Below are 23,625 nucleotides of genomic sequence, written 5' to 3'. Positions count from 1 at the left end.
TTCACTTATAATATTGGCCATTTCTATCTAGGAAAGTGAATATCTAAGCTCTGGTCTGCTGGAGCTAATAGGCTGGATCTCAATCTGCCAATATTATCCTACTCTCTACAGCATGATTCACTTAGGAATCTCAAGCATTAGCGACTAGTTTCTAACACAGTCATGTCTTACTGGTGATTTTACCATGCTACAGTTTCTCTTGTAACAAGAAGTCAGGATTTGCACTTATGTTTTACTGACTGGTGTTTTACCATTCCCTAAAAATGATCAATGAATGCCATTTGTGTTGCAAAAAACAGCAGTGAGACCATGCATAACTTCCAATGGCATCATGCATGCATTGCTTTTCAAACAGCAATTTTACAAAATAAACAATGCGAGACCATCAAATAATCCCTTTACAACTAATTTCTACATATCTAGAAATTAAATTCTGAGCAAAATGCTGATATTTTACAGGCTCAAGCTAAATTATAATGTTTACTTAAAGACTTCATTCTAACTAATGCATGTTACACTACTGGCTTCAACAGGACTGCCTTGTTACTCAATTGAGCACCCATTGCATGGCGTGTTGCAACATGGTGCTGAGAACCAAATTTCTATATTGAACAAGGTACATTTGGGCATGCACATCAATAACAAGAAAGTCCTATTTATTTCTTATTAAGACAGTAGAGGCTGTTTAGATCATATTATTACAACTATGCAATTGGACATTGCTGTTGGTGTGACGTTATATGCCAGTGCAAGGAGATGGTTTCCCTCAGACCACCTCCCATCAAAACACTTGAATTGATAATTAGACGTCATTTACAAATCCAGTGCCTGTTACTATACAACCTTCGGTAGAAAGGCAAGAGTTCAAAACTGAAGCATCATCTTTGCTCGATGCAATAATTCTAATCTACATTGTAAGGACTTTAAAGAATTGTTCCTGCCCCCTGTAACCAGCATTCCTTTGTAACTTTTCTTTTTTCACAGGTAAGAAATCCATTTAATGGTAATTCTTATGCCCAAGTTTCTCAATTGTAAGAGGACACTTCTTCCCACATTACTTTACATGCTGACCATAGCCTTTTAAAAGTCTTTTCGGCCCCTGCCCGCACCGCCCACCCCCCCACCCCCCCGCCCCCAGAACTTGCTCCTTTGTCTGTGCACTAATGCTTCACGTGCTCAGTCTTATATTTACCTTTATGTGCACTGGCAGTTAGAATTCATTTTAAATAGCGCTGCACTGACATATTGAAATAATGATGTCGTGTCTTCAATTATGAGACATTTCCTATATGAGATTATAAATTAAGAAACAAGATTTGATAGTTTACCTTAGTTCCATATGAACTGGAAGGTGGAGCCACTCCCGAGCAAGTGAATTTGAAGTATTTTTTTACAACAGCAACTCTGTTGTTACACAGAATGTGTCGCAATATTGACACAAAGCTGCATAAAATCATTGTACACCGATTTATATGTGCATGTGTGTGTAAATGCCACGTGCACCGGTTCCATAGTGGAAAGGTTGTACAGAGCGTTATGACTTACATACATGACCCAAGGACAACGGAGGAATACAATATGAAATGGGAAGCTGCTACCACCCGTTTGTGTGATGCAATTTTGCTCTATTGCGTTAACACAATAAGGCAAAATTGAGGGGTTGCATTAGTGATAGACTGGTACAATAACCTGGTTTGTATTGGCATCAGTTAATATGTTACAAGCATGGAATACTTTGCCTTGACACAATTTGATCCAAGATAAAAATCCTTCTGATTTTTAGTTAACCTCATAAACAGACTTTTTACGTTAGATGGTTACACTTGCAATGAGGTAAAGTCAGCAGGGTGCAGGAACCATAATCTCATTTCATTTCATATCCAACCAAACAGCAACAATCCTCATCATTTAAAAAAAATCCTCAACTTTCTTTCCTTCTCCCCTGAAGACTCGGAGTCTTGTTGATGGACCATGGTTCTGCGGTTATTGGCAGCAATCCAGCGCCTTGCCAAAAAGCCATTCTTTATATATGAAACTGGACAGAGTGTGTCAGCAGACTAATCTGCCCGTACTGAATCATTGCATATGTGCACCTTCTAGCAGGTATTACTGGATAGTGATCAGGAGTGGGAACCCTTGGCTAATAATTTTGTCTTCTTAGCCCATGGCTGCTGAGATCAGTTTTAGCACGCCTACTGCTGACCCAGATCATGTCATTCAGCACAGACCAAGAATCAAACCTGTGACCTCCTGGTCTGCATGGCAGAGAATTGCACTAGGTCATGATTTTCCCCACTAGACCACTGAGGGAGCCCAGACCATATTCAGCTACCCTCTGCAACGGGGTAACAGATACCTATTTTTACTCCTTAGAGTGGTGAATACATTTAGCAGAAATATGCGAAGATAGCTTATCAATACCCATTAATTTTGTCAGTGGCATTCTTTCCCCATCCATATCAGCATGATAAGTGATACATTCATTATGCTAACTATCATAGTAGTGCTAGTTGGTTCAGTGGTAGCACTCTCTTGACCCTATAGTGGGAAACTTGTGGGTTCAAGGACCACATTGGCCTTCTGTCCATTCACACTGCCATTCCAGTCTGACACTGAGACCACTGAATTGTGGTACATATGGGGGGGTGGTGCTATACTTTGTTCAAGATCTTGAACTAAGATCCCATCTGGCCTACTAGACATTGCAGATCCCTTAGTTACTTATTGCAAAGAGCATGAGCTAGCAAGATCAGTGTTCTGACCAATATTCCCCTGAGAAACCTCCTATCCAGTACCCTGGTCAAGTGACAAAAAAGGATGCCTTAAATATGAATGCATAGGCACTATCTGGGTCATCCTATGCAGTCACTTGACTGTGCTATACAAAAATGTCATTGATAAGCTCTGCCTGCCCTCAGATTACAGCAGAACAGAAGCCTTGGCCTTATTCTTCATATAGGTCACATACTCTGCTGGTGTGTGTTACAATGTCCATCACCAATTGCAATCTGTAGTTTCATACTTGGTCCAACTGATGATTGGACAGTACTTGGTACCCTTACCAATATAGGCAGGTACTGAAAAACACAGAAAACTAGACTGGTGGAACTATGTACCAGTCAATCACTAGTTTATATGGCACATCATTCTAGAATTTACCTGAGCAAAGAGCTTGAATATGATTGGCCAAATACAACAACAATTACATGAAACTAAATAATTAGGGCATTAATAATTCGATAAGTAGAAATAAAACAAAAGCAAGCCACTAAACTCCCTAAATGGATAGCAATAACATATACCTGATGGACCGTATCTTCAGTTTCAGAAAATACATTTTTGATTAAACAGGACTTTAGCTAACTACCTTAGTTACAGGGCACCTACAACCTTTATATAGTGACAGCACAGAATGAACAATCTGTCAGTTGGCGGTGAATGACCCTCATATAGCTAAGTGCCTGTGTATTGAATCATATACTAACTAGGTTTTTCTTTGTTGACTTTACTTCTATATTTTTTGGCACTAGTTTAATAAATATTTAAGTATTTAGATTGTTAGAAAATAATATCTAGCTATGATTATTGGAAAAGTAGCTCTGTAGTTCTATAAAAATGTCCATTATTATTTCAAAAGATTGGCTATTTTACCATTTTTTATACTATGTATGATTTCATCATATGCATTGGAAATGCAAAATAATGAAACTTTAGCACATCACAAAACAAATGTTTACATCACTTGTGGCACAAAACAGTTTTGTAGGACAATATTTAAAGATAACTTAACTCCTTAATCTGTAATGGTTCCTCCATAACATAGTTTGTGATCTACTGTGTAGTGCACTGTTCAATCCACAGAACTCCACTGAATTGCAAACACTTCAGTTAAAATAGTCCAGAGATGTTGTAGAGCAACCACATGGGATCAATCAGATGGTTAATGCCATTCCTGTGGAAGCACTGGCAAATGTCCAAGGATGCACAAGGTGAGAAAGGATAAACTGACTACTGCAAAGACCTGTTGGTGTTACATTACACCTTCCAACTCAATTTAAAGAGTTAAAATACAATTGGATCAGTTATTGAGCCTTATTAACTGTTAAGTATAACACTGTAACAAATGCGGATTAAAACATAACAATGAATGTTAATTATATTAAACAATTGATTCTCTGGTCAAAAGGTAATAATTACATATCCGTTGTGTTGAACAATTTTGCTGTATTGAGGAACAGAATTGTCTCTTAACCAGCTAAGTACAGAGATAGCGAAGGAGTGATCCTGTCAATTAACTCTTACCTTCTGAATAATTACAAGTTCCATAGCTAGTACTAGAAATGCTGTGACTTGTCTTAACACAATGACTAATAGTCCAGTGTTCTCAAACTCTTACCTCTTCAAATGGAGTTTGGGATTGTTCACTCGGTACAACATATCATATCAGCGCATGGATATATAATAAATCATCAAAAGTGTGGCTACATTATTAGTCATTAAAATGTCTGTAGTAGCTTATGTAGAACTAATCAAGCAATAAAACATTCACACTCCAGTACATATGTAATAAGCTTTTAGAATAACAGAAGCAGATATATACATATATATATATATATATATATATATGTATATATACACACATACATATCTATATATATATGTGGGTGTGTGTGCATGTGTGTGTGTGTGTGGCTGTCTGTGTACATCTGCATTACAGTGCACTGAAGAGCACACCTAGATTCACATAATCACAAATGAAATAATGCAATGAAGGTTGAGTCTGAATTTCAGTTTTCCTTTCTGACTTTCTGTTGTCATATACTGTATGTTTTTTTTGAACAGTTGAACCCACATTAAGAAATAATTGGCTAAAATGTTGTTTTGAACCAAGGCTCAGCAGGGAAGGTGTCAGCAGATGGTTAAATCATCTAGATCCATGATCCAAACATTGTTTCTTGGTCCACATTTTGTTTGTAACTGCCAAGAGTAAACGTCAAGGGCTAGGTCCTCCCATAACAACATGGTCTGTTACTTTTTAAATGGCGTTAACCTACTGAAGTTCTGCCAGAAGGGAGACTGGCTGCGTTTGGGCTCCGATAGTTCATACATTGACCCCTGAGGTATGCCATCAGTGAGCATGAAGTTTCTCTGATGGACAGGATCAGGGGGTGCTGGGTATGAGGGAGGTAATGACCTTGTGTAGTTCACTCCTGAAATGAAAAGAAAAAGTCATTAGACAATGTTACATGTTCTACTGAATTCTCTTCTCAGTACAACATTAAGTAACTGGTTAAGGGTGTATTTACACTACAACAGTAAGGCCAGTGCAAAGTGGTTTTGCTTCAAACCAATGTTGCAGTTATAATGTAAATGCAACCTGAATCTAGTGTGAGGGCCCCACCTGCTGCCAGAACAAAGCAGAGCGAGACTTTCTGGAGGTGGGACTCTTCATTCCATTTTGCTTCAGAGTTCACTTGGGCCTTCACACCTGAGTTACACTCCCAAGTTTAACATCAGTGCAAAGTGGTTTTGCTTTTACACTAATGTTAAACTTGGGAAGTGTGAATGTAATGCAAGTGAGCCTTAATGAATAATTTTGCATATAGAGAAAACCACAGTGCTGTTCAATCAATTCACTGCAGGGAATCACAAGATATATTTAACCTTACAAAATACCAATCCCAGCATCTTTCCATTACAGAATCTAGTCATTTCTTAGATGAGTCCAATGTCCTGACCTTATTTTCCTGGCAGCCATTCCAGCTGTTGATCATTATCTGTGTACAGAAATACTTCTGGATGTCTATCCTAAGTTTCCCTTTACAGCCCTGAAGCTGTCCTGGCATATTTGAAATCACTGCTTTGGGTTTCCTATTCTCTCCTGAACCTCTACAAGGCTGAATCAAACATAAATCTTTATCAGATGTTTCTGCAATTAAATATAGCACTTCATAAATATCAATAATATTATCTCCAGTGTACATGCAAGGACATTACTTTGCGTTTAAAGGCAAATATAAAGTCTAGAGGTACGATTTTTGTTTAAAGTATTCCCCAATTTTGTAGGTAAAAGTACTATACTTAAAAAAAAAAAAATAAGAATTAGGAGCAGGACTAGGCCATACAGCCCTTTGAACCTGTTCCGCCATTCAATAAGATCATGGCTGATCTTTGATCTCAACTTCACTTTCCCACCCGATCCCCATATCCCTTGATTCCCCTAGAGTCCAAAAATCTATCTATCTCAGCCTTGAATATACTCAACAACTCAGTATCCACAGCCCTTTGGGGTAGAGAATTCCAAAGATTCACAACCCTCTGAGTGAAGAAATTCCTCCTCATCTCAATCTTAAATGTCCGACTCTTTATCCTGAGACTATGCCCCCCTAGTTCTTGACTCTCCAGCCAGGGGAAACAACCTCTCAGCATCTATCCTGTCAATCCCCCTCAGAATCTTATATGTTTCAATGAGATCACCTCTCATTCTTCTAAACTCCTGAGAGTATAGGCCCAATCTATTCAATCTCTCCTCATAGGACAACCCCCTCATCCCAGGGATTAATCTGGTGAATCTTCGTTGCACCGCCTTTAAGGCATGTATGTCCTTTCTCAGATAAGGAGGCCAAAACTGTGCATAGTACTCCAGGTGTGGTCTCACCAAAGCCCTGTACAATATTTGTAAAATATTTATTTTTCATCTGCTAAGGTTGTTTTACAGAGTTACGCAACTCTCTACCTGATCCAAAGTAACAACTGTAATGATATATGAAAAATTATAGGTGTTCGCCTACTTATGTAAGTATGAATGTTTATGTTAGCTTGAGTATCTAATTTAGAGAGAATCGCTTAATAATCAGTATCCAATAGTATATCAATTAGGCAGACTTTTTCATCCAGAATGTTCCTGCAGAAGACTGAAGATGGAGATTTATTAGTAAAGGATGAACTACAGTACATTACTATATAAAAAGTTGTTTTAAACATTGGATTATAAAGAATCCTAAAACACATTCCAATGAGAAGATTTCTGAAGCCCCTGCTGCTTCCAATGGTGCTACTACAGAAGCAGCGGATCCTCCCTATTGTTGAGATCACTGGGTGGTACCCCAGCAAAGGCGACTTTATTCAATAGTTTCCATGTTGCTCAGAAAATTTACTCTTTTTTTAAGTCAAATCATTTGTAATTTTTGTATTTTTCTCTGTAAAATGGAGGACTCAAAAGGTATTTTGCCTAAATTTATTTCACCTTGAGCCAGCTTATCCTTCCACAGCCTTTCAATTATTATTGCATGTTTATTAGTCTTCTCTTTTACTCTTTTCAACTTTCATTGTGCCCTGCCTTGGCTCTCTACCTTGGTTCCTCAATTTAAAAAAAATAATAGCTACAGACCAGAAATCCACTTTCCTACATCTTTACTCTTTTGTTTTTTATTTGTGAAATTTAAGCTAACCACTGTCCTTCAAAAAGTTTAGTATGTCTAGGTTAAATCCTTTACTGAGAATGTGTGGTGCTATATACATATGTACACACAATTGCTCAGCTTACAATTCACCCTACTACGCATCGTCTTATTAGGTCTGGGCCATTCTCAAGGAACTTTTACATTTCTGCTGGAGACAGAAAAGTGATGCTCAAGTGTAGACCTAAGACTTACTACTATGATACATAGATACTAGCTCCCTTAGGGGGATTATCTTGCTGCTGGTTCACACCTTCAGTTACACAAATGCTAACAGTAAAACATCATCCAGCATTTCTAGGTAGGGCTGTGAAGATTATTTTAAAAGTCAGCCTTTTCCAGCTATTCTGTATCTTGTGTTTTTTTTATCCACACTGGCCCATTTGCTGAACAAATGCATTCTAAAAATAGCACCAGCATAATTATAAATACTATTAAAATGCAAATCTATATTATGGGATCGGAAGGTAGATTCAGATAAATAATGCCCTTTTGCTTATTTGATCTCAACCTTCCAGAATGCCAACCCTACAGACATAGTGGGAGAAATTCGGTATCGCCCCGTTTGGGACGCAATTATCGGCCGGGCGCAAAGTTTAGCGCCTGTCGCTAATTATTGCCTCTGACTACAAATTTGGCATCTATCGCCCCTGGAGGTGATTGCAGCGCTAAATCAGGCGCTACACACCTCTCTTAAGGCGCTAATGCCGAGGAGCGAGGCGCTAACTCAGAGCGCTGGCGAAGCTCATGTAATGTCAGTCAACAATGGAACACAGACACACTGGCGCCAGCCAGTTCTTAAAGGGGAGGGTCGATCTTGCTCTCCATCCATACCCTGCTCATTGCAGCCTTGAACCTCGGCCTGGAGAGACCTGTACATCAAATCTGCTGGAAAGAACAATGGAGAGGCCCCACAGTCTCTTCTAAATCGATTCAAGGAAGGTCAAATCAAAGTGAACCTGCAAAGTGCTGCTCAGTACCCAAAACTCCTTCAAACAGCATTGAATCTCTCCAGAAGTCTCTCTCTCTCTCTCTCAGAATGTGTGGTGCAAAAATGTCGCTGACAGAAAATGGCAGGAAGCAGTCGCCTTTAAATAGCGCTCCCCCAGTCCCTTCCCGACTGCAAAACGCTCCCCTCAACCTGTCGTTGCTAGTGACAAGCGGTAAGGCAGGGGGCGCCACTCAATATCCGGTCCAGGGCGCTACCGGGGCGTTGCACGCTCGACTGACGTCATGATCTGAAGGCGCAGGAGACCGTGGCGGTAGTGTTTAGTGCCACCGCAAAATGACTGGTCAATTTCGCGAGCGGCGCAAACATCGCCGCGGCTGGGCGCTAGTTGCTTTGCGCCCATTAGCGCACTCTTAGGGCGCTAACAGGAGGCGCAAAGCAACCAAATTTTTCCCCCATAGGCTATAAAATGACATTTATTGTTATTTTTAAATAATCCTTATTATTCGAATACACAACAAATCAGGTTGCCACAGGAACTTAGGGGGAAATATTTCTTCCAAAGTCTCATCCACTTAAGTATAAAATGCAGCAAGCAAAGTAGACTGTATTATGCAAATCCAGAACATCACAATAATGGTGCGGTTTATCAGCTAGTTATCATTTAAGAGAGATGAACTTAGAATGGTCCATAACCATGTTACGTGGATAGGTATTAACAAGCCTGTTAGAGGGCAACTTTAGTGGAGTAATTGCTACTTACCCCCAGATAGCCAGATCTTGACAACTTTTATCATTGCTCTGATTGATCTAGTCACAGATCAATAATACTGTATTTCTTTCTTCTTTTCTCCCATTTTTTCTCCTCTCTTTCCTGAATGAGCTGATTGTGCCTTGTTATGGTTCCACAGGTACAAGTACCCTTGCCCAATTGGCTAATTTTGGTAGGTTAGCCACTTCAGGGGGCATCCCAATCGAGGCTAATCCTGTCATTACCCAACATGCAATTCCTAGTACTTGTCTGCCATGGGAGGGCTCAAATGTGTACTTGCCTATTGTCTATTGACCAAATAATGACTATTCTCCTTGGGGCATTGCTCAACTGGATGTCTTTGGGGTCAAGATAGCTCAAAGATAACACACCTAGTGTGCAAGATTGCAATCAAATCCAATCACCGGGTAAGTCTACAGAACTCCAAGGCAGTGTTGATGATAGACCTACCTGCCTGGCTCATTAATAGGATCTAGAGAGGCAGATCCATCAATGGGGGCTGAGATTGTTCATGCTTGCTCCAGATAAGAGGAAGTAGAGTGAATAGTGAGGAGGAGAGTGATAGACTTCAGGAAGTCATAGACAGGCTGGTGGAATGGGTGGACACGTGGCAAATGAAATTTAATGCAGAAAAGTGCGAAGTGATACATTTTGGTAGGAAGAATGAGGAGAGGACATATAAACTAAATGGTACAATTCTAAAGGGTGTGCATGAACAGAGAGACCTAGGGGTACGTGTGCACAAATCATTGAATATGGCAGGGCAGGCTGAGAAAGCAGTTAAAATGGCTTACGGGATCCTGGGCTTCATAAATAAAGGTATAGAGTACAAAAGTGTAGAAATTATGATGAACCTGTATAAAACACTGATTCGGCCCCAACTGGAGTATTGTGTCCAATTCTGGGCACCACACTTTAGGAAGGATGTGAAGGCCTTAGAGAGGGTGCAGAAAAGATTTACAAGAATGGTTCCAGGAATGAGGGACTTCAGTTACGTTGATAGACTGGAGAAGCTGGGGTTGTTCTCCTTGGAGCAGAGAAGATTGAGAGGAGATTTGATAGAGGTGTTCAAAATCATGAGGGGTCGAGACAGAGTAGATAGAGATAAACTGTTCCCATTGGCGGAAGGGTCGAGAACCAGAGGACACAGATTTAAGGTGATTGACAAAAAACCCCAAAGGAGACGTAAGAAAAAACATTTTTACTCAGCGAGTGGTTAAGATCTGGAATGCACTGCCCAAAAGGGTGGTGGAGGCAGACTCAATCTCATCTTTCAAAAGGGAGTTGGATAAGTATCTGAAGGAAAAAAAATTGCAGGGCTACAGGGAAAGGGCGGGGGAGTGGGACGAGCTGAGAGTTGGCACAGGCTCGACGGGCCAAATTGACTTCTTCTGTGCTGTAACCATTCTATGATTCTATGATTCTATAATCCTGCACGCCAATGCCCCAATGAGTAGGGTGGTCGTGGTTGGACAAGTTGTGGGAATCTACCAGTGTCAGCGATTAGCTGATTAAATTCCAGCAGTAAGCTTGGCCGTCTTTAAGCTCTGGTCTAAGCTCTCTGGATTTGGGTAAGTGGGGTGTGTCCGTATACAGAGATATTGTGCATTCTACTTATGTGGATGTCTCAGTGGATTCATTTGAAGACTTTGAAGTTTGGTGATGGGTTTCCATGTGTGTCAGGCATAAATCTGGTCCAAAAATAAATGATGTGCACTGCACACAGAGGTCTCTGAATAGTGATCAGGAACAGAAGCCTCAGCTGACTTTTAGCATGCCTAGCCTAGGGGCACTGAGACAGATTGTAATGGCTCTGCTGCTAGCTCAGCCGAAATCAACTAATTGATCATAGACTGTGGATTAAACCTGTGTTGTTCCTGGTCTGTCTGGCTCAGCCGCCTTAAATAAGCAAGCCATCAGGGGAATTTTAGTTTGCCACTGTACACATTTGTCCTAAACCCTCGGGTATTTTCTGGAATATTTGTGCTTAGGACATTGTAGGCAACAGATGCATGGTTAGTCTTCTGTCCATAGGCGTATAGGAAGCTTTGGCATGCATTGCCTATTATTTTCCAACCACTAATGCTCAGAAAATTATGTGCAGTGTGCATCCTGAATTTTCAATATGTGCTTCCAGCAGATGAAGTTCCCTGCTGGCAGCACAAAGTTGGAAAATTATACCTCATGTTTGTATCTCAGACGTCTCACTCCAGCAATTAAAACCATTGTATTTTTTCTACAAAATCTTCAACCATTTTTTCACTACCTTTTGCGGGTGTACAATTCCATGAATGGCAGTAGTCCTCTCGTATCTCTTCTGCGCGAGCCTTGAAAAGTGAGTGAGATAGGCCAGCTATTCAAGAACCCAGGGTATCAAGGCTGAGGCAGATCTTCTTTTAAATTAATGCCTACACACTTCGCACATGATCTGATTTCAGCTCCAGCTGCAAGCTAGCTGAAATTGGCTGACTCAGAACAGACTAGGAATCAAACCTGGGATCTTCTGATCAGTATGGTTTAGTGGTACATCGAGCAGTGCCTTTACTCACTAGGCCATCAGGGGTGCTCTTCTAGCTGTTTTCTTACCTCCTTCTCTCCTGTAATACTGTTAAACATAGAAACATAGAAGATAGGAGCAGGAGTAGGCCATTCGGCCCCTCGAGCCTGTTCCACCATTTAATGAGATCATGGCTGATCATCCAAATTCAGTACCTGTCCCTGCTTTCTCCCCATATCCCTTGATCCCTTTAGCCTTAAGAAATATATCTAACTCCTTGAATATATTTAATAAGTTGGCCTCAACTGCCTTCTGTGGTAGAGAATTCCACAGGTTCACCACCTCTCTGGGTGAAGAAATTCCTCCTCATCTCAGTCCTAAATGGCTTACCCTTTATCCTTAGACTGTGACCCCTGGTTCTGGACACCCCCGCCATCGGGAACGTCCTTCCTGCATCTAGTCTGTCTAGTCCTGTTAGAATTTTATAAGTTTCAATGAGATCCCCTCTCATTCTTCTAAACTCTAGCGAATATAAGCCTAATCAACTCAATCTCTCTTCATACGTCATTCCTGCCATCCCAGGTGGTGAATCTTCACTGTAACTCCTCTTCTGTAATACTGTCTGTGGGAAGAAAGACAAGTACAAGAATACATACTCACCTTTTTGTTTGCTGACTTTTCTTACGGTCATTGCAGCTTGTCTCTTCTGATACTCCGAAATTTCAAACCCTGAAAAGCAGTACAATAAATGAGAGACTCGTAGATTGAAACTAGGCATTTTAAAAGTAATTTTGTGTTCATCAAGGTGAGTGATCTCAATGCTGGTGAAATAATTATTTTGCACTTAGTGTCGGTCACAACCATTCTCAGGTAAGGAATGAGTCGATGCAGGATAAAGTTGCAACAATGTGCTCTAATCTCTAACCTCAGAACGGGAACCCCTATTGCATCAACATCTCATATCTTTTTCCTGCACCAGCAAGTCATGTGCCCTCTCTATGAGAGGTCGCCAATTTAGTAATGAATTGTGGGCACTTTTGTGTTTTGAACTTATGCTCAATAGGAACTAGGTTGAAATTGCCCAAACTTGTCTAAGTTAGTCCCTTACAAATATCAAAAAGTGCAATGGTTGATTTCTTCATGTTGGGCAGGATTCAAACTCAGACCCCAGAAAGGAAAGGACACAGAAGCAGCTAACCACAGAAGCAGCTAATCCCAAACAAGTGCTTTATTACAATAGAACCCAATTAAGATCTACACTGATAAATGCTATAATTTTTTTTTAAACAATATACGAAAAGATTTCCATATAGTTCCAGAGCTAAGAAATATGAATAAAGCAGTCAAGATGTAGAATTTTAGTCCTGTGGAATGGAACATTGTCTGTGATTTCCAATATAGGGGAGGGGTAATTTTCCAAATATATGCTGCTGGTTGGGAACCATGGCTGCTGACATAACTCTTGAATGATACTGACACTCCTGCATTAATGCACCTCAGAAACCTCCTGGCATCAAAGTGAAAGTGTTAATATAACAGTAACCTATGATACCAATATTATGACTGGACATACTCGAGAACAACATTTGGCACCCGCTTTCTGTTGTTCACAGCTGAAACGTGTAGCATTTCTTTTAGGCTTCTAAGACTCCTTTTAAAGCAATGTCTTGAGGGTACTTTTAGGGATAGAGAAGTTAAGCTTGGAACAATACTTTCTGATACAATGATGTAATAGGACAGGGTGACACAGGTTCAGGATTGTAAAAGGTAGAGCCTTGCTTCCCAGCCTCTGACTGCTAGGGGAATGTCTAATGTTAGAAGAGAGCTAATGGAGAGTTATTTTTTTTTAGCATTAGAAACGTGAATATAGCTTAGTATAGTGCCTGGGCTCTTTCTAAACATTTATTTTTTAAAGTTTAAAAACTTGGCTTTGTACTCCTCTGATGGTGGTATGGAACAGAGCCATATACTCTAGGAAGGTCACAAATTCAATGATCAGATTGTCCTGAATTAGCTGATCTCAGCCAGGATGGTAGAAGAGGCTTCCCAGCCTCAGAGGTATGAAAGAATAAGCTAGTGTTCCTGCTCCCGATCACTATCTAATGACTTCTGCTGGAAAATGCATGAATGCCAGGGAAGGATGAGATTAGGTTTAACTCTGATGCTATCATAACGAAAGACAAGTTCTTTCTTTTTCATCTTCCATGCTCTGAGGTTAGGCAATGCAACCTTTGAGCCCTGAGGTGTCAGCTCAGGTAATGTCTCCGTAACAACTGTTGTCATGTCTGACAACACAGTGGCTGCCAGTGCTCGCCTGCTCTCAAGCATTTCCTTCATACTTCGTGTTGCCTTTCTGCAGTGGGAAGGCATGCAGCCAACTCGAGAGGAAACCGCCTCATTGGATCCTTATCTTACCAAACTCCTGGGGTCTGGCAGTCCAGCTGGATGATTATGAGGTTGCTTGAGAACGTGGATGTCTCCAATGTGGGTAATAAAAATATATACTTTTGTGTTTTAGATTAGACTCGTAACAGTACACATAGAGAGTTCAAATCGTTTTATTTCCAGTGGTATTCTGCAAACTGGAGGAGATTATATTACACAGGCTGGCTAATATTAGCATCACAATACAAAGTAAAGAAATGCTTTGTTCTGGAACTCATTGGTATGCATGGCCTGATTGCTGCCATTGTACATGGACAGGGAATTGTATATGTAACACTGAGTCTATGACTAGTTTCTGCTGGAACTAAAGGTTGGTTTTGATGAGCTATTGTCAATTAAATGTAGAGGCTTTGGGTTGTATCTATTTCACAGTATATTTGATGGGGTCCCATTTATCACAAACATTCCAAACTAGGGAGCAGTTTTCCTCTGCAATTGACTTAGAATGGCAGCCAAGCAAAATAATTAATGCCTGTTGTTCTGACATGTCTTCACAGGTAGTTGCAGGTCATTTGGTGTCGATCAGTAATCAGGCCCAGTCTGCAGTAGTGATTCTTTGACTGATAGTTGAGGATGAAAGCATGGGCTGTGCCTACGAGTAGGACCAATGTATTTTTTGTAGGAGATTTACTAGAATGGTACCAAGGATACTTATTTGGCTTACTCCAAGTGGGCCGATTTTTATTTTCTTGGCAGCTGTTAGGCAACATTTGATATCTGTGGGTTAACTCGTCCACAATTCCAGGCACCTCTTATTGTCGTTCACACTGCAATCCCTGTTCCCATGAAGATGCCATTAGGCAGTTGTACGTATACAATCTGGCAGCTACTCTCCAACACTTGTGGTCCTTGACAGACAAGCTGCTCCTTATATCACTGAGGCTCCATTTATAGCCTGCCTGACTGGGATGTTGACTGAATTGGGATTCAATCAATTCCTTCTCCTTTCCTCATGACAAGAGAATGCTATTTGAAATAAAAACATAAGATGAAGGAAATACAAAGCAGGTCAATCATCTACTGTAAAGAGAGAAAAGACAGGTTTTGATGTTACATGTGTGCATCCTTCATCAGAACTGAATGGCATCATTTTAACCCAATATGTAACTTCAGTTACATGGAGAGACTAAAGAAGCTCTGTTTCTCTCTCCACAGATGATACCTGACCTGCTGAGTATTTCCAGCATTGTCTGTTTTACTAAAGAAGCTGGAGTTGTTCTCCTTAGAGCAGAGAAGGTTAAGGGGAGATTTAATAGAGGTGTTCAAAATCATGAAGGGTTTTAATAGAGTAAATGAGGAGAAACTGTTTCCAGTGGCAAATGGGTCTGTAACCAGAGGACACAGATTTAAGGTAATTGGCAAACGAACCAGAGGCGAGATGAGGAGTTTTTTTTATAACGTGAGTTGTTATGATCTGGAATGCACTGCCTGAAAGGGTGGCGGAAGCAGATTCAATAATAACTTTCAAAAGGGAATTGGACAACTAATTGAAGGGGGAAAAACTGCAGGGCTATGGGGAAAAAGCAGGGGATTGAGGCTCTTTAAAAGTGCTGGCACGGGCATGATGGGCCGAATAGCCTCCTTCTGTGCTGTATCATTCTAAGATTCTAGTCTTTACATAAGAACATAAGAAACAGGAGCAGGAGTAGGCCATTCAATAAGATCATGGCTGATCTGATCTTGGCCTCAACTCCACTTTCCCGCCCGCTCCCCATAACCCTAGATTCCCCTATAGCTCAAATATATGTCTATCTCTGCCTTGAAGGACAACTTTCTAGCATGGAGTTCTAATTACAGGTTTACATTGAGTTCTGACGAAAGGTCATCGACCTGAAACGTTAACTCTGTTTCTCTTTTCACAGATGCTGCCTGACCTGCTGAGTATCTCCAGCATTTTCTGTTTTTATTTTACATTGAGCTACTTTTGCTTAGATCAACAGTCTACAATCTGTAGCCAGAAGTGGGTGCAGGTTAGTTTGGCATTGGTGTATTTGGAAGCATGCCCTGGCAAACCTCAATGCCTTCAGCAGAGATGGGCAGAAAAAGGGGCAAAGTTAGGAAAAAATTACTTGTTTAAGACTGTTAATTTCACATCAGTGGGTTTCCCCATGAGGCATCTGTCTTGCTGTGACTGAATGCACAGAGGAATGAAGATTAAGGCTTGCCTACAGTCTGACATCAACGTGTGAAATAAGCAATCACTGCTGTTTCTCATTTGAATTTTTTTACATCTATAAGTGAATATTCCAGAATTTCATCTGAAGAAAACATCATTCCACACTGTGAAAAATCAGACACCAAGTTATTTCTGGTTCCGAGCACAGATCTAATAAAAACATGAGTCACTGTGTTGCTTTCTCTCTATCCAATTATTCCCTTCCTTGGCAGGCATTCCTTCTCACTCACAGTCGTTATGACAGAAATGTTATCAGGATGATTCACATAACAGAAATAATAAAACCACAATGTAATGAAAAATAGCCCATTAAAAAGAAACACCAAAATATAAATGGCAGCAGCCCCAGTGATATCAATTTAAGACATTCACGTGAGCCTGCTAGCCACTCATTGTTGCATAAGATGGCATGAAATGAGATAAAACTGTTTGGTCCACCAAGCCCATTCTTTCCAACAGACTGCGTACAATTTCCACTAACTTAAACTTCTAAGCATTTACATAAATGCAGGCAAAACCTCCAAGAAGATAAAGCTCTAATGCTACTGTTCCTAATATATTTTTAGAACATAGATTCCGAAATCCAATGCAAACTGGTCAAATTTGCAAATGATGCTAAATTAAGAGGAGATGGAGCAGTTGGGTGGGAGGAGGTAGCAAGGAACCTGCAAATGAGTTCATAAAACCTGCAGGGGAGCAATGGAATTAGTTACAAACAAATGCAAGCTATTGCACATTGGAAGGAATAATGGATGCTACAAGTGTATTATGGATGGTGTAAAAATTGTTAAAGGTGAAGGTGAAAGAGACCTAGAATTGATCAATTCTGCACTTAACTGGCTAGAATGGGCAGAAAAATCTAGCTTACATGTCAAATCACAGCAGAGCAGCAATGAGCAAAACAAATAGAATGTTGAATTATATTGCTGGATCAGTAGAGAATAAGTCAGAAGACGTCATGTTAAAACTGTACAGTGACCTAATCAGACCATATCTTGAGTGCTGGTTAACTGGGGACACATGGGGCAGGAACGGCTGGAAAATTAGCTCCATCCTATTTCACACAGCATTTGATTATCTGTCACTGTACTTATTTTTATAACCTTCAATCCCATTCTCAATCAAATATTCATCCAGTTCTTTTTGAAAATGTTAATTGTCACTGGATCAACTGCCCAGTTGGGAGTCTGTACCACTTATTCATAACTTGGCAATGGTAAGAAAACTCCTTCTAAAATCAAGTCTTGCTTGAAGCCTGATTATGTTATATTTGTGTTCTCTAATTCTACACTCACAGTCCAAGTTGAATAACCTGCTTGCATCTACATTATCTATTCTTCTCAGCATTGCATTGCAAGATGTTTCTCGGGGCAGGCACACTTGTTTTGCTAGTATGTAAGGAATTAAATAACTTTTGATCTTGTAAATTTTTAAAATTATACTGGGTTGAATTCAGATGCTGAGAAGCAACCTTATTCTCCAAGCTATTAAAACATCTGCATAATCTGCTCACAAATGTATTTAAGGTTTATGAAGGTGGAAAACAAATTCAACTGAAGTATTTTATGAATGCCAAAAGGGACTATTTCCAAAGCACAACTACTAGACTATTGTTGCATAAATCAAGAATCTTATAAGGATGGCATGAAAACCATCCCTGTATCACTCACCTCCATCACTACCTCACACCAATAACCATCAAAACTCTCATCCATGCTTCTTTTCTCTACTGCAAATCGTCTTCTTAAACCCCTCTCCCCTGTCTCTTCCACCCTCACCTCCAACAACAGGTGCGAGGAGCTCATGGACTTCTTTGTCACTAAGATCAGCTGCCTCTGCCACCTCCCTTCCTTTACCTAGCACACCGGGCCAAACTTCTTCATAGGTTCCTCCCTGCCCTAGCCCTGAACTCGCATCTTTCTCCAGTTTCTCTGCGATCTCCCTTCATGCCCTCTCCGAGCTCATCTTATCCGTGAGACCTATTTCCTGCTCCCTTGACCCTATAAGAACATAAGAACATAAGAAATAGGAGCAGGAGTAGGCCAATCGGCCCCTCGAGCCTGCTCCACCATTCAATAAGATCATGGCTGATCTGATCCTAACCTCAAATCTTCTATCACTCTCCATCCACCCGAACCCATGTGATCTCGCGGGAGAGGCGAAAAACCAGATAAAAGACCCAATGGCCAATTTGGGAGAAAAAAATCTGGGAAATTCCTCTCCGACCCATCTAGGCGATCGAAATTCTTCCAGGAGATCACTCTGTCCCTATATTTTCTACAGTACTTACCTTCTGTAAAGGCGATCTCCACCCCAGCCAGGAACAGGAATAAAACCATCTCCTGAAATCTAACACAGAATTAGAACACAGTAGGAGCAGAACCAGGCTACACGGTCCCTGGGCCCACTCCACTACCCACAGGGTCTTGACCATTCTGAACCTAGACTCATGTCCAATTTCCTGCCCGCTCCCCGTAACCCTTAATTCCCTTTACTTCTAGGAAACTATCTATTTCTGTTTTAAATTTATTTAATGATGTAGCTTCCACAGCTTTCTGGGGCAGCAAATTCCACAAACCTACCACCCTCTGAGTGAAGAAGTTTCTCCTCATCTCTGTTTTGAAAGAGCAGCCCCTTATTTTAAGATTATGCCCCCTAGTTCTAGTTTCACCCATCATTGGGAACATCCTCACTGCATCCACCCGATCAAGCCCCTTCACAATCTTATATGTTTCAATAAGATCGCCTCTCATTCTTCTGAACTCCAATGAGTAGAGTCCCAATCTACTCAACCTCTCCTCATATGACCACCCCCTCATCCCCGGGATTAAACGAGTGAACCTTCTTTGTACTGACTCGAGAGCAAGTATTTCTTTTCTTAAGTATGGACATCAAAACTGTATGCAGTATTCCAGGTGCGGTCTCACCAATACCTTGTACAACTGCAGCAATACCTCCCTGTTTTTATATTCCATCCCCCTAGCAATAAAAGCCAACATTCCATTGGCCTTCTTGATCACTTGCTGCACCTGCATACTAACTTTTTGAGTTTCGTGCACCAGGACCCCCAGATCCCTTTGTACTACAGTACTTTCCAGTTTCTTGCCATTAAGATAATAACTTGCTCTATGATTTTTCCTGCCAAAGTGCATAACCTCACACTTTCTAGTATTGTATTCCATCTGCCAAATCTCTGCCCACTTACTTAGCCTGTCTATGTCCCTTTGCAGGTTTTTTATGTCCTCCTCACTCACTACTTTCCGTCCCATCTTTGTATCATCTGCAAACTTTGATATGTTACACTCGGTCCCCTCCTCCAAATCGTTAATATATATTCCCACTAAACTGCTGACCACCCAACTTCCCTTTCTGGCTCCCATGTTAGCTGATGTTGTTAACTGTTCTCTCTCCTCAGGTACTGTCCCCCTCTCCTTCAAATCTGCCGCCATCACCCCTCTCCTCAAAAAACAACCCTTGACCCCTCCATCCTTGCAAACTACTGCTCCATCTCCAACCTCCCTTTCCTCTCCAAAGTCCTTGAAAATGTTGTCGCCTCCCAAATCCGTGCCAATCTTTCCCGGAACTCCATGTTTGAATCCCTTCAATCAGGTTTCCGCTCCTGCCACAGTACTGAACCGGCTCTTATTGAAGTCACAAATGACATCCTAAAGACTTTGACAAAGGTAAACCATCCCTCCTCATCCTTCTTGGCCTGTCTGCAGCCTTTGACATGGTTGACCACACCATCCTCCTCCAACGCCTCTCCACCGTCGTCCAGCAGGCTGCGATTGCACTCGCCCGGTTCAATTCTTATGTGTTTAATCGTAGCCAGTGAATCACCTGCAATGGCTTCTCTTCCCACTTTCACATCGTTACCTCTGGTGTCATCCAAGGATCTATTCTTGGCCCCCCTCCTATTTCTCATCTACATGCTTCCCCTCGGCAACATCATCCAAAAACACAGCGTCAGTTTCCACAAGTACTCTGACAACACCCAGCTCTACCTCGCCACCACTTTTCTCGACCTCTCCACTGTTTCTAAATTGTCAGACTGTTTGTCCAACATCCAAAACTGGATGAGCAGAAATTTCCTCCAACTAAATATTGGGAAGATCGAAGCCACTGTCTTCATTCACCGCCACAAACTCCCTTCCCTAGCCACCGCCTCTATCCCTCTTCCTAGCACCCTTGGTGTCATATTTGACCCTGAAATTAGCTTCCGACCACCTATCCGCGCCATCACTAAGACTGCCTATTTCCAACTCCGTAACGTCGCCCGACTCCACCCCTGCCTCAGCTCATCTGCTGCTGAAACCCTTATCCATGCCTTTGTTAGCTCTAGACTTGATTATTCCAATGTGCTCCTGCCTGGCCCCCCACGTTCTACCCTCTGTAAACTTGAAGTCATCCAAAACTCTGCTGCCCGTGACCTAACTCACACCAAGTCCCGCTCACCCATCACCCCTGTGCTCGCTGATCTACATTGGCTCTTGGTTAAGCAATGCCTTGATTTTAAAATTCTCATCCTTGTTTTCAAATCCCTCCATGGTCTCGCCCCTCCCTATTCTGTAATCTCCTCCAGCCTCACTACCCACCGAGATATCTGCGCTCCTCTAATTCCGGCCTCTTGAGCATCCCTGATTTAAATCGCTCAACCATTGGTGGCCGTGCCTTCAGCTGCCTAGGCCCTAAGCTCTGGAATTCCCTCCCTAAACCTCTCTGCCTCCCTACCGTTCTTTCTTCTTTCAGACGCTCCTTAACCAAGCTTTTGGTCATCTGCCCTAATATCTCCTTATGAGGCTCTGTGTCAAATTTTGTTTTTTAACGCTCCTGTGAAGGGCCTTGGGACATTTTACTATGTTAAAGGTGCATTTAAATACAAGTTGTTGTTGTTGTCATACATCAACTCCCGGCTCAGTTTCTCCAATGCTCTTTTCACAAACATCCTGAATTATTTTCCGACACAATCTCTGACTCATACAGAACTACAATGCCTGTATTGTATTCTGCACTGTCCCGCTTACCGATCACCCCTGTTCACACCAAACTCCATCAGCTTTTCATCTCACAGTGCACTGATCTCAAAATCCTCCTTCTCATTTACAAAACCCTTTATGAACATCAGCAGCAAAGCATTTCTTCCTCACAAGTTTGCAGGCTTGAAATCCCTTCCGAGATCCCTCCTCCTTGTGACATTTCTCCCGAACTTCAAAACCTAACTCTTGGGCCATGCCTTAGACCATCTTCGCTAGCTCCTCCCTCAACTCCCCCTGTCTGTGAAGCACCTCGAGACATTACTCGATATTAAATGGACCATATAAGCACATTTTCTCATTGTCCAGAAGAGAGTGAGGTATAGCTTTATTATAGCAACTTTTCAGTTTTGCCCAGTGACGTAAGAAAACTACTAGGCACTTGGTCTAAGTATTAATCAAGGCTTTAATCAACTGTTTTTCAACATGGAGATCGAGTTGTGTCCTTCACTAGTTCCTGTTAAAGAATGTCCTGAGCAAGCTGAGCCCATGCCCGAGTATTTATACTCTCCCTGGACAGCGCCACCAGCAGGCCGCCCAGTATCATTTCATAAGTCATTTCGACATGAATGACAAGATTCATGTCACCCAGTGTAACAAATTTGGGTTTGCAGTAGATACCTTTTGTATTCTGTTGCATTAATTGTGCCCTTCACCGGTCAGAGTATCTTACTTTTATGGGAGTTAACACACACTGCCCTATATCTACTTGTATGATAGCATAATCTTGGGATCTACATTAAACACTTCTATATTTTACCTGAGTATCTCGTCAATCTCTCAAAAAGCAGACTGAGTTAACACTAAATGTGGTGAAATTTGGTTCGAATTGTATGCAGGGAATATATGGAACATTAATGAATCCACAGTGATACTTTTCACAATGGTAAATACTTAGGCTCTGAAAATCTGCTATGGGACGCATTTCAGTACAAATGCTGAGATGCACCTGTCAGGAGCCTCTGGGGGAGGATTCCTAATTTGACTGCCAATAGCAGGAAATGACTCACTGAAGATGCTTGAAAATCTGGTGGAATAGTGCCCATTGGACGGGGGGGTGGGGGGAGCAAGTGGGGGCTGGTGGTAGGGGGGCGGGGGGTGGTTCTGGATCCTCCGGAAAAAATTCCTTAGGTGTTCCATATAGAATAATTTTTTTTCGCCTACAAAAAAAAATGTAGTCCTTGTAAGTATGGGCCACAATTCCGGCCTGGACCTTCAGGTGGAGCTTACTTCTACTCCTAGCCATAACACCTGGGTAGTCCAGGCATACCTCCGTCAGCCATACTGATGGCCCAGGATATAGGTACTGAAATGCACAGCAGAAACTCCAAGGCTTCTTCGACAGCACTTCCCAAACCTGCGACCTCTACCACCTAGAAGGACAAGGGCAGCAAGTGCATGGGAAGACCACCACCTCCAATTTCCTCTCCAAGTCACACATCATCTTGACTTGGAAGTATATCGCCGTTCCTTCACCATTGCTGGGTTAAAATCCTGGAACTCCCTATCTAACAGCATTGTGGAAGTACCCTCACCACACGGACTGCAGCAGTTCAAGAAGGCAACTTACCACCACCTTGTCAAGGGCAATTAGGATCGGGCAATAAATGCTGACCTTGCCAGCAACACCCACATACTGTGAATCAATTTTTTTAAATGCTCAGGATCATGCATGTTAATGCAACAGTCATGACTCATTTATTTTAAGGAAATCTTGTGTCCCTGGTTTATTTGAAGATTAAGGCAAGCTGGGAGGATGACTCTTAGGAAATCTTTTCAAGCCAGGCTCAGACATTCTTGCAATATCCATAAATACCAAGTAAACGTAAATATCATGAAAAGGCAAAATAGTGCGGATACTAATGTTGCTGCCCCTTCATCAGACCCTTCATCAGAATTGTTCTGATAAAGGGTCACTGACCTGAAACGTTAACTCTGTTTCTCTCTTCACAGATGCTGCTTGACCAGCATTTTCTGTAGATATTATGGCTGGCATTTTCCCATTACCGAGCGTGCGGGCTTGGGGGCGGGTCGGCAGTAAAAATCCTGGAAATTTCCAGTGCATCGGGAACCCGCCGTCATATCCCCCCCACCCCCCCCCCCGCACATTTAACTCGGGTGGCTTTGAAGGCGCGACATGGACCCGATCGGCAGAGGCGGGTGACCTACCTCATAGAAATTATTAACTGCTTGTTAAGAGACCCTTAAGAGGGTTTTTAACACCAGCTTTTGACTTTTACTGCAGGAGCAAGGGGTTCACGCAGCTCGGGGACCTCGCCTGTGAAGGGGAGGC

General features: G+C 41.7%; 1 protein-coding gene across 5 annotated transcripts in view; it reads right to left on the bottom strand.

Moving 5' to 3' along the window:
• Positions 1-1,139: 1,139 nt before the first annotated feature.
• arhgef9a (Cdc42 guanine nucleotide exchange factor (GEF) 9a) overlaps positions 1,140-23,625 on the bottom strand; it is a 327,654-nt gene continuing 305,168 nt past the window's right edge. For all 5 annotated transcript variants that reach the window (XM_085999087.1, XM_085999095.1, XM_085999121.1 and 2 more), the window contains 2 exons: positions 12,339-12,407; positions 1,140-5,210 (listed from right to left, as the gene is read on the bottom strand). In XM_085999087.1, the coding sequence (XP_085855213.1) occupies positions 5,029-5,210; positions 12,339-12,407 (251 nt within the window). In that variant the 3' untranslated portion in view covers positions 1,140-5,028. The remainder of the gene's footprint in view (positions 5,211-12,338; positions 12,408-23,625) is intronic.

Source organism: Somniosus microcephalus, chromosome 1, assembly GCF_052327205.1.
Source record: "Somniosus microcephalus isolate GS21.2 chromosome 1, FLI_Smic_1.0, whole genome shotgun sequence".
Classification (NCBI taxonomy): domain Eukaryota; kingdom Metazoa; phylum Chordata; class Chondrichthyes; order Squaliformes; family Somniosidae; genus Somniosus; species Somniosus microcephalus.
The sequence above is the reverse complement of the archived record's forward strand: the minus strand, read 5'-3'. Positions and strand labels throughout refer to the sequence as shown.